Source organism: Bactrocera latifrons, unplaced genomic scaffold, assembly GCF_001853355.1.
Source record: "Bactrocera latifrons isolate USDA-ARS-PBARC rearing strain unplaced genomic scaffold, ASM185335v1 scaffold_289, whole genome shotgun sequence".
Lineage (NCBI taxonomy): Eukaryota > Metazoa > Arthropoda > Insecta > Diptera > Tephritidae > Bactrocera > Bactrocera latifrons.
Window position 1 is genome coordinate 221538 of NW_017536507.1, and position 12172 is coordinate 233709.

General features: G+C 36.4%; 2 protein-coding genes across 2 annotated transcripts; one reads left to right on the top strand and one right to left on the bottom strand.

Annotated features, from left to right (window-relative positions):
* Positions 1-3450: 3450 nt before the first annotated feature.
* On the bottom strand, positions 3451-7513 carry LOC108970166 (thiamine transporter 1-like). Its single transcript, XM_018935373.1, has 5 exons — positions 6582-7513; positions 6416-6498; positions 5096-5397; positions 4456-5032; positions 3451-4323 (listed from the first exon to the last, which is right to left on the bottom strand). The coding sequence occupies exons 1-5, from the start codon at positions 6705-6707 to the stop codon at positions 4068-4070; spliced, it is 1344 nt and encodes a 447-aa protein (XP_018790918.1). The 5' UTR covers positions 6708-7513; the 3' UTR covers positions 3451-4067.
* A 954-nt stretch (positions 7514-8467) lies between these two features.
* Positions 8468-10039, top strand: LOC108970168 (protein HGH1 homolog). Its single transcript, XM_018935376.1, has 6 exons — positions 8468-8658; positions 8717-8904; positions 8973-9192; positions 9253-9536; positions 9598-9815; positions 9880-10039. Exons 1-6 carry the CDS (start codon positions 8547-8549, stop codon positions 9986-9988), a joined length of 1131 nt encoding a protein of 376 aa, XP_018790921.1. The 5' UTR covers positions 8468-8546; the 3' UTR covers positions 9989-10039.
* Positions 10040-12172: the final 2133 nt, after the last annotated feature.

Here is a 12172-nt window from a genome sequence, read left to right on the forward strand (position 1 = left end):
CTGTCACTTACTGTATTGATTCTTCGTAACTTTTTCGCCAAAATTTCAACCAATATCGTGCCTCAATCACCGTCTTCACCTGATAAAGCTCCTTGTGACTTCTGACTCTTCAGCAAACTCAAAGGACCGCTCCGGGGAAATCGTTTTGAGTCAATTGAGGGCGCGTATTAAAGACTATTCCTGTAATTGACTTTAACAACAGTTACGAGGATTGAAAAAGCTTATGGCCTTCAATATGAGAAGATACCAAATCTGACCGTCATTTATTCAGGAAATAAATTCTTTGGCTTTGGTGCTTGCAAGTGGCAAGAGTATAAAATATTCGCTTACACCCGAACTCAACGCTTCCTTACTTGTTTCTTGTTTTTACTTTTATCTCAGCGCGCTTTAATTAATTTATTGACTCGCCACAGTTGAATGAAAGTCACCACACACTGTTTGCCTCATTGATTTGTTGTGGAATTAATTTCGGATTGCTGCTCCCACTCCGAGATTACGCACATACATAGCTCTCCCAGCCCTCGGCAGCATCTTCTGCGACGTCTGCTTGTACATTTGACTGCTTTGCGCATTGTTGTTGTGTTCATTGGAATCAACACGATTAAGTATCGGCAATTAAATTTCGTGGCTTTTAAACACAATTACGCATTTGCTGAAAAAAGTGTGTGTCTTTGACGAAAATACATACATATGTACATAAGTAGAATTTCAAGAAAGTTCAACGCAACTTAAAGTCATTAGTTGATGACTGTTGCTTGGACGTTATTGTCTTCACGGTGTGTGCAATGTTGGCGCTGCTCTGCCGGCCGGCAAATTGTTTGGCCTTTTTAGTTGCACCAAAATCTTTTAAGTCTTCGGAAAGTTTTGCTCTTTATTGTTGCTGTCATTTTTCATATTTGACAATTGAATGGAAAATTATAGCTGATTGAATGATTTGGGCATTGAGGTGCGCCAAGTGTTGCATTTGTTTAAATAAGACATATATATGTATGTATATTTATTTATGTATGTACAAATAAATATACTTACATGCAAACATATATTTATGAGCTACTCCCTGGCAGGTCTCATATGGCGATTAGCCTAACCTCCTTTCGGCTCGACAAATAACCAAATAGTCAAGCGGTTTTTGATGATTTTGAGATAGTGATTCGAGTGGTGGGGCTTTTGGCCTCCTTGACGCTTTTTATAGGCTTTAGTATTGCTTTGCAATTTCCATAACTAGAGACAGGAAGAGAAGAGGCAGGTAAGGTTAGTTTAAGAGGTCGTTCCTTACAGCTCGTACTTAAAAGCTCCGATATATTGAATCTAAGACCATTGCAAATCGAGGAACTACTTTAAGACTCCCACAAATTTGTTGAGTCGGCTACTGTTTCGGATTTGCCGAAGGTAAGCTTACAGAGATTTTTCAGCCACTGTCGTGCAAAGGCTGGACAATGGAGGAGAAACTGCGTAGATATTTTAAGCGTTTCGTGAAGTCTACTTTGTCTCCAACACAACTTTTGAGTGACACAAAACATGCATTATAGCACCTGAAGTCATCGAAAACATATCTCAGGCGAGTCGTCCATCTATCAGAGGTTAAAGACGATACCATCAAAAAGTTACGGAAACAGTGCTTGAAATTCGACGAGTTGGCATCAGAGGGATATCAGAATATCTCTTGTGGATCGACTCGGCATATTTCAGTTTAATTTTAAAGCCGTTAAAACTCGCTGAACACACTGAGGACCATACCGAGACTTCTAAGTTAACAAGTGTTCCGCAGGGCAAAAAAGTTGAAAAGAGAACACTACGAAATTTGTTCAAAAAGTCATGAATACGAGTATATATTATATTTTGTCACCTTGAAAGTAATCACCTCAGATATATTGCACTTCTACCAGCGTTTTTTTCAATCATCAAAGTGCTTAAAATATTATATTTTGTGATCTTCTTTAGCTCCTCCTTCAATGCAGTTTTTATATCCTCAATCGTCCTTTCAGTTTTGGGAATGTCAACGCGATGCTTTTTTGTGGAAAATCAGCAACTGTGGCACAAAAATCGAAGATGAACCAAAACGAGTCTAAGCAAAACAGCCAAACTTGTCATCATTAGTATGGGATATGTATGAGCTTCAATAGAATACGATCTGGAAAGGTTTAGACAGGTTATACTGAACACAGAGACACACTAAAATGTTTGCAACTATCGGCCACTGCAGATTGTGCTACAATTTACTCAAAATTGGAATTTGGTGGACGAGAAACGAACAATTCTGTGACCCCGGACAGCTGTGCGTCTACTTCTTGATTGTCGAGCAATTGCAATGGACAGAAGCGAAGTCATCGCAACTTCTTTTAGACCAAGCGCTTTGTTAGGTTGCTTTAATGCGCTTGAATTAATGGCGGCGATGTGAGTGATAGAATCGTACAGACTTACCGTTCTTAAAGGGGTTGGATCTCCGAAATAACAGCCCTTAACCGCAATAAATTCCGGTGACGTAGAACCGGCTGTTGTGGGAATTACACTTTTTTTTACACTGGATACTGTAGTAGTAGTAGTGCTAGTTAAACTCCTATTTATCTAGAATAGACCCTGACATATCAAATATATGCCCAGTGTGAAATAAATCCCCGCATGACACTAGCCACCGCTTTGCATGCCCAGTTAACCTAGCCTCATCTGACACTCTTCTGCCTTTGGTCCGACCCTGCGAAACGACACGTTTTCTGGGCCTCCTGTTGGTTGACGTCGACGACAACTTATCTAATTCTTGCCGTCCCTACGGAGATTCGGTACCCGTTACAACAACAACAAGAGCATAACATCGTACAATTCAGCGAAACATAACAGGCTTTGTATCGTCTTGACAAAAAAAAAATTTTTCCTTCCATCGTTCTCTGATAAGTTTCTTTGACGGCCATTTATAGTGTTAACTGTTCTTTTCCACTAAAAATTCCGCCATTTGTGGATGGAAAATACCCTTAATGTAAAAAAAAAAAAATACTAAAGGATGCAGGCGGTATTTTATATGTCAAAAAATGTGTACAAAGTTTGAAATGAATCGGTCAAGTAATTTTGAAATGACAGTGTACACGGACTTTGAAAAAGTAGGTATGACAAAAATTAGATACCCTATATTGTCAAAAGTGTGCTCAAAGTGTGCGAAAGGTCCGAATAAAATTACACAATCCATATTTAGTATTAATATTTTTATTTTACCCTGAAACACCAACCCCTCAATTAATTTCCAGTATATGAGAAATAAAATTTGAAGTGAGGGAAGTCATACACACGACAGTCGATTCTACGTAGCCGGAACAGAGGGGTATTTTTATTTGGTCAAGAATTTCCAACTTAGCGGCATTCTACAACAACAAACATTAGCATGTGACGTCACAACCTACCGCTGCCTCTCTTTCTACACTCTAATTCAATCAATGTATGGCTCTTTCTATAGAAAATCAATTAAATATTAAAAACGATTTAATTTATTTTGCAAGCTTTGCTAATTAATTACATCATGCTCGCAGATTCGTGCTGTTATTGGAGGAAGATATTATTTTTTTTCTATTTGTACATAAGAACTCGTTGACATACGAAGACTTTTGTTGCGGCAAGTCGTAAATTAACATACATATGTATAGATATTTGAGTACGAGTGCATATTACGGTTTTCAGTTTATATTTTGACTTTCTAATTTTTTTTTTAGTAGTCTTCTTTTTTAGCGTACACTGCTGTCGCGTTTATAGCCGAGTTAACAACAGCGCACCAGCCGTTTTTTTCTTTTCGCTATTTAATGTCAATTCGAAATAGCAAGTGCAGCCAAGTCCTCCACTACTTGATCTTTTCTTCCTCTGCTTCCATCCGGACAACATGACCTTGCCGGCGCATACGCTGTCTCTTGATAAGTCTAAAGCGGAAAAACTGTGCTTCGTTTGTCAAACAATATACATACAAATATTTTAAATACTTAAAAAATATCGAAATAAGGTTTTAAAATGTATAAACTATCACTTTAGATCTACAATTCACTAACTATATTAGTTAACATTTTTTTTTTTAAATAAATATCACAAAAAAATTATTCAGCTAGATTTGTGCGATTTTTTGTACGTCTATTGATAAAATACTCCACAGCCACAGAGATAAAGTAAATACCGCTAGCCACGATATAGTAAAATGCATACACAGTATATTGGCCACGCGTGTCCAAAGATATGCCAGAATTTGAAACAACAATTATTGTTAGTAGCGTTTGAAATGCAAGCGCAATAAAAGTGTTTACACCGAAAACCAAGCCAAAACTTTCCTCTTCGAGATAGCGTGCCACCTCAGCGCTAAATTTGAAAAAAAGAAAACAAATAAAAAATTATGCATTATAGGCTTAAATTATTAAAAAAAAAAAAAGAAAAACATATCTAATATGTACATTATATACACACATATGCTTTTGGATATTAGTAACTTACCTCGCTACAGTTATGCTAAAGGCATAAAGTGCTCCATACAGTATATAGGCAGCGTAAGAGACGTAAATGTTCGACGTCCAACAACAAAGTAAAACTGCGCCACCCTCCATAGCGGCAAAAGTGGACAAAACCAATAAACTTTGTAGTGGCTTCAATCGTCCAGCATGTATATAACCAGCTGCTAAAGCCATAAGCGCTGCTAATAATGTTAATATGGCATCTACTGCACCATTCCAAGCAATTTCTTTATTCGGCTCAATTTCAATCCATAACACTTGTATATATGTAAGGATTTGCAAATAGCCACACAAACTGACCGCATACCAAATACTCCATTGTACGACCTTCAAATTGCTGTAGGCATTATAAAAATGTGACCAGAGCAACTTAAAAGGTGCCAACGGCATTATAGTTTCTCCATTCTGACTGCTAATTGATTTAGCATCTTGCAATTCCGTAGATGATGAGTTAACACCTGCCGCTGGCTGTATACTATCAAAGTAATTCTTCCGATGGAAATATAAACTTCTCTCCACATTTGGTAAAACGAAAGCCCACAAGGTTCCAAAGATTTGTGCTACAAAAAGGCGCGCATTGAGGGTTTAAGCTGCGTTTTATCGTGTTATCATTACATACTTACTGCTTAATGTTATATAATTTAACGATTTGTAATCCATAAGCTTCAAATTGACTAGCAGCTGTGCGGAAAAGCCGGCCACTAGTTTACCCAAAAACATGGCCGCACGTGTATGGGCACTGACCTTGGGATAGTATTCCTTATCCACTTTAGCGTAGATGTATGTGTAATATGCCACTTCGGAGGCCATATAAAGGCCGTATAGAAATTCAATTATTTGCAGAGCTGTTAGTGATTTGGACCAGATCAGCATAGCTGACACTATTGTACCGCAAGCACCCATCATAATAATCAAAGGTTTGTACCTACATACATATGTACACATATGGAAAAGTAAAAAACAAAAAATTACAATATGTTTTTAATTTTACAAGTATCATTTGTAAGTGACGTGAATGAAATCTAATTAACGTACATACAATAAAATGCACCCACATGTATGTACATAAGTAGATGATGCAGCTATGTAAGTACGACAAAAAATATTGTATATGTACTATGTATAAAAACGTGGCGTCATAAATCAATTTATTGAGTAAATAGTAATAAAATTTAGTTTTTTTCCCTAAAGAGATAAAGAGATTTGTCGCATTGTTTTTATTCACCTCACAAGTTATTTACTGCCAATGAAACATTTTATGGGCCTTGTTAGACAGTAGATAGCTTTGTTCGTTGCTATTTACATACAAACACATACATAGGCACATAGTCCCTAATCAAGCATTAAATATTGAACAAATTGCATAAATTTTAAACGAGATTAAATTGCGAGAAAATTATTTTCTGTGCGTTTATCATCAAAATAATTAAAAAAAATGTTACTCTTTCCATACAAGAACTGAATTTTGATCGGTCAGTTTGTATGGCGGACATTTGCTATAATGCTTCTTAGTAGTCTAGCAGCTGCTTTGTTGGAAAGGCCGTGTGTAAAATTTCAGTTCAAAATCAACTGAGGGATTAGTTAACATAACTCCAACAGACGGACGATGCAAAATATATTTCATGGTCGCAGACGGTTTTTTCTGAGTGTCACAATCTACGTATATTAACAAGGTTCTAGGTATAACTTAAAATGCGGCAAAATAGAATTAAAAAAAAAATAATAATAAACGAAATATCATACAAAACCGAATGTATGCAGAGTTACATATATTCTTTGACATTGCATAATTTTTTGTTATTTTACTATGAAGTATATACATAGCACTCTTATTAAAAAATCAATTAAATGATTAAACAGCAATTCAGACCGACAAGTGCATGCCTTATAAAACTTAAACACTTTTCAGTTTTCCCACATATATAAATACATGTTTAACTTACCTTAGAAAATCAGTGACTATAAACATTAGCACAAGTGTAGCCAGATAAGAATACGTCGCCACCGGGTACACTTTACGGCTGAGCTAGAGATAGGATTGATAAAAAAGATATATGTTTATTATAATGACCTTAATGATGTATTACAATAAGAGCGCTGTGTAAATACCTCATCCTGTGTTATATTTGGTCTGCTGCTCAGCAAATATTCCGTTACGTACGATTCTGAAGGACGAATTTCGTGCACAAAGCCGCAAATGCATAATAAGCATGATATTCTGAACCATTCTTTCATAATTACTTGTGATGGATATGAGACAATCAGAAGATCGTCGTCGTTTACTTCTTAAAATACGCGTGTAATTGTGTGGCGAGCGAGAGCGTGCACCGGTTGATTCTTTGAGCCAAAGTGTATGCAGCCGTTTGACGACCATTTACGTCAAGAGTCGAATGTGAAATGTCACATTGACTGTTTTGTAATTTATCAACTAAAGGCGACAATCATTTTAACCATACATTTGAACAGATTCACATACATATATTAAATACTTGTCACTTGATTACTACTTCTCAAGCTGGTTTGGTTATAGTTGGCCAACTGTCTGATAGACTAAAATAAAGCCCCCAGCCTCATTCAGTGATTGCAATAAATTTTGTAGGTGAAATTGTTTGTAGAATCACTAAGCTAATAATTTAACTTAATATATACGCTATTAAACTGTAGTGAACTTTCTTCGGCGAAATGAATTAGATAACCGGTGCGATGGTCGCGGTGTTTCTCCATTGTGCCTCTGCAATGGCAAATCGCTTTAGTTAAAGTTTAGAATTAAATCCTCTAAATGCTAGGTTAACATAGATTTGGGCTGATAGCGGAGATTCGCCGGATCAGGAAATTATGCTGCAGCAAAGTTATAGTTTTTTAAGCAATTATATTTAATGTTCATAAATTTAAGTTTCGCCTTAGTTTGAATTACACTTTTTTTATTGATATTATAATAACTTGTTTCTATATCCTTTATATCTATTTAACATATGATTTTATATAAGTACATATATGCAGTTATTTAACTTTTTGTCCAATTCGATTTATTCACATAATAACAAAACGTCTGCAACCTGACAAATCTTAAGTGTTACCATATCTTCATATTTTACAAACGAACCAATAGTAAAGAAGCAATAATGCACCCAAATACCGGAAACAAATCCCCAAATTATTACTTTTCCGCTTAGGAATTTTTTCCACGGATACCATATCGCGCGACATAATTTGGATGTGTTATTCCGTTCCCACGACAGTCGGGTATACGTTATCGGAACGGACCCGGTTTTTTATACGGCCAAAGACAGTCAACTCGGCAGAATTCTGCTGCCACAACAACAACAACAACATAACTTTTATTTAATAGTTTTTGCTCAAGTACTCTTTCTGAATATTATTCTTCATAGGCAAAAATTTTATTTTCCTCGGTTGTCTTGTGTTATATTGCTGAAATAGTAGAATAAAATTAAGCAAATAATAAAACAAAAGAATATTTTAAAACCCTTCCTTAAAATATAATGAAAATTCGTGCGAATATATACCGGCGAGTAGTCATTCGTGCGATATCTGTTCTCAAATAGCACAATAAATATTTAACGTGTGACGGGAGCCTTCGTAAAAAACAAAGTTTTTACGCTGAACTCAGATGTATTGGAATATTTCGCTAGGAAAATTTTCTAAAAAGCAACCCTGACTTCTATTTAGTCAGTACATATCAAACTAGACCACAGCTGTGAAAAGTAAGTCGCAGTGCTGCTTCTTTATAAAAGAGGTACGGCCAATTGGTTATTCTCTATGTAAACGTTTTACGAGGCCATATTAGATATTTTTTTATAGCAGGGCTCCAGAAAAAAATAAAAATAATGCTAGTAATAATAAGATAAGATATAAAAGGAGACAATTAAGTTAAACAAGTTTTTCCCTTAATAATTTATTTAACTATGAAGCAGGGATTTGGGGAAAAACTCGAAACTTGCAACATTGTTTTGTTATTGTTTATGTTTTTAGATTAATTGCTGCACTTCGCACGTTGTTTTTTATATCTTATATTAAGGTTTAATAAAAATCATAGTAAAAACTACATAAAATAAAATGGACAAACAAGAAGCAGTATCATATGCAGCCATGCTCAAAGACATAGTAAATTTTATGAATCCTTTGGAGAGAGAAGATTTGATATCAATATCGCTTACACATGTGCTCTGTATGTTTAAAATCTAAAAATATTTATACTTCCCAATTTAAATTCCTTTTCGCTGCAGCTTTGAGTGGTTCAATTGATGGCAAAAAGGCTATATTGCAACATGATGAAGTATTGGTGGCCGTATTTAATCTCGTTGACCACAAATTCAATGAAATAGCCAAATATGCTGCATTAACGCTCATTAACCTAACCGCAGAAGAAGAAGACGCCCTAAAGGTGTTTGAAATCGCGAAATCACTGAATCCGGTATGAAAGTAAATAAATTTAATTATTTAAAAAATATATGCTAATCTAATTTAGAACATTCTCAACAGGCTTTCCCTTTGATAGCAACTGCAATTAAGGAAGTGGTCGATGAGAATTCAAAGACAGCCGATCCCTGGACAATGGTGCTAAGCAATTTAACACGTAGTGAGAAACTAGTTGAAGACATAATTGTTGAATTGGAAAAGGACAGTACAACGGTACCAAAATTACTTGAAGCTTTTACAAAACTGGATTATAACAAACAAAATATGAAACTGCATTATTTGGGTAAGCGAAGACGCAATGTCAATACATAAATGCAAATTACAAAATAAATTATATTTATAGCTGCTATATTTTGTAATTTGACACAAACTGCTAGAGGTCGCGAAATTGCTTGTGAAGACAAATATAATTTCCTCGAAAAGATATTACCGTTCGCTTCGTATGAAGAAAATATTGTTCGTCGTGGCGGCACAATAGGTATTTTAAAAAATATTTGCTTCGATCCGGTCTACCATAATATTATATTAAACGAAAAGGACGACATACTGCATACGATATTATATCCACTGTGCGGACCTGAAGAGTTCACAGATGAAGAAAATGATAAACTACCTCTGGAACTACAGGTAAGTGAAGTCTCATTTAATAAGTGTATTAAACACAAATATTTCTATTTTACACTCCTAGTATTTACCTGAAACGAAAACACGCGAGGAAGATCCTGATTTGCGCAAAATGCTTTTAGAGTCACTGCTGCAGTTATGTGCCACGAAGCGTTATCGCGAAGTTTTGCGTTCTAAAGGTGTCTACGAAATATTGCGCGAATACCACAAATGGGAAGCGAAGTTTGGCAAAGATGCCGAGTGTCTTTTGGCATGTGAAAACGTCGTTGATATTCTAATCAAGTAATTATTGTACTGTATAATTTTGTAGAATTTGTTATAAAAATATCTTTTTTTACGTATGCAGGAAAGAGGAGGAAATCGGTTTAGATAACTATAAAGACGTGCAAGTACCCACTGATGTTGCGGAAAAATTTGTAAAAGAAGATAATGAATATATGGAGAATCTTTTATAATTTACATTAAAACAGAGTGCATATAATATAATATTATGTAACACTAAGGAATTTGAGAGTTATACAATTTTTTTGTCGATAATACAGAATAAGTACAAATAAAAAGTTTTGGTATTATAATGGCTCAAGCAATGCCGACGATGCCAGGAATGTTAATTAAGTTATCACGCCCTTCAACGTCCTTGACCGTAAGGCAATTTTTGTAACACTTTTATAAGCTTCGGCAGTGCGTTCGTATGTTCGTAATCATTTTCAGTGGTATTAAAACACCAATAGATTTGAGTGACACTGTGGCAAAACGATCAACAGTTTGAGAAGTAGAACTCCTGTACTACAAGGTTGGGTTAAGAAGTCTATCCTAACAGGAATTTCACAAGCGCTTTGAGCCTCCCACAAATTTGTTGGAATTAATGACAGTTTCGGCTTTGTCTTCTGGCTTGCCGAAGGTCAGATTACCGAAATGTTTTGATTTAGTAGTGCAAAGGCTGTACAAAAGAGGAGAAAGTGCCTAGATGTTTCCACCTTACCCTACTCCATACATTTTTGAAAACTAGTGGCCACAATATTTAAAGTGTAACTTCTACAAAATGGAATTCCAACCCAGCTAGTTAATCTACTTTGCAGTTGCCAGCGTTTCTGCTGTGACCAGACACTCAAAAGAATCTGATGATGAAGTGCTATTTATAGTGAGACAACCCTTGACTGGCTTTGAGTGCAAAGTTAGCGAGCTTCCTGAAAAAGGAAAGGGCCGGAGACGAGAACCAGAAGAGAGACACGGTTGGGATCTCACACTTTCTAGTAAATAGAACCATTTCAGTTTTACTTGAGTTGACGGCTAAACCGCTTTTATTCGCCCAGTTGGATACCCCATTAAAGTATCTTTCGGTTAGCTGGTACACGGAATTTAGGATTTTTCCTTTTACCATAAGAACAGCATTGTTCTCGAGTTCTTTAACTACTAAATTCCATATCTTTGCAATGCCGCACTCCGCCACGATCGTTCTGTCGCAAAGAAGACTATATACATAAGTATGAGATGCTTGAGGTTTGATACCCCCCCAAGAATTTTCGAGGGTTTTAACCACCACCCCCGGTCGCATATTGTTGAAGGCCCTCTCCATGTCCAGAAGGGTGTCTTGAGCGAGTTATTTATCCATAAGTGTTCTCTGAAGCCATGCACTACATCGCGTAAAGCAGTGTTGATCGATCTGCCATCGATATAGGCATGTTTACCCCTCGGTATTCTGCTTCTAATATACAGATCCATGAATCTCTCCAACGTTGAAAAAGTAAACGCGACTTAAAATCCGTAGCACTGACGTGAAATCTCTTTCGCCCTTCGGTATAAACTCAACCTTAATCAGTCTGTACGTCCTCGGCACATGGCCTAACTTAACGCAATTCCCCGGAAAGGGGGCTAGCTGCTTGACACCTTAATTGCGCGCGAATACGCGTAAGGTGACATTCATCCAAAAGATTAAAGAAGACTATACAGCCTTCTTGAAGCTATCCCAGTTGCACCTCTACAACGAAATAGTACCCGCCGATGGAAGCAGAGGAAGAGGAGGACCTCCACTACGTTGGAAAAACCAGGTGAAGAAGGACCTGGCTACAATTGGAGTCTCCAATTGGCTCCAAAGAGTGAAAAGGAAGGACGACTAGCGCGCTGTTTTAAGGTCGGCCATAACCTCATAAGCAGTGTCGACGCCAATAAAGAAGAAGATGATAGAACAGAAATCAACTTGTTTCGAAAACTCAGTGAAGAAGTCGAAAAAGTATATTATAATCAGAATTAAGGTTTTTATTTTATATTATATTGGAACTCAATAGTATCAGTACATTTCTGTGGACCTATGCACCAAAGCTTTTTTGTTGATATTCTAATAATCTAAAAAGAAAACTTTAAAAAATATTCTCTTTCCAGCACACCCTGTGTCCATTAAGGTATGTGTCTCTGCTAAAGCTCTGCGGGTTAAAAGCTTCACTGCTGAAGGATGCACGGTGTTTGCGTATGAACAACAACGGAAATCACAAAGGCGCCGCCAATGCGCAGGTGTTGTTTACACCAATCAAACACACACACATACGCACGCATAATGCAGGTATAATTGAAAAAGGGAAAAAATCAAATGAAAGGTAAATAGTAAAAGTAACAAACAATTTCACTAAAAGAAATTAGTCCAT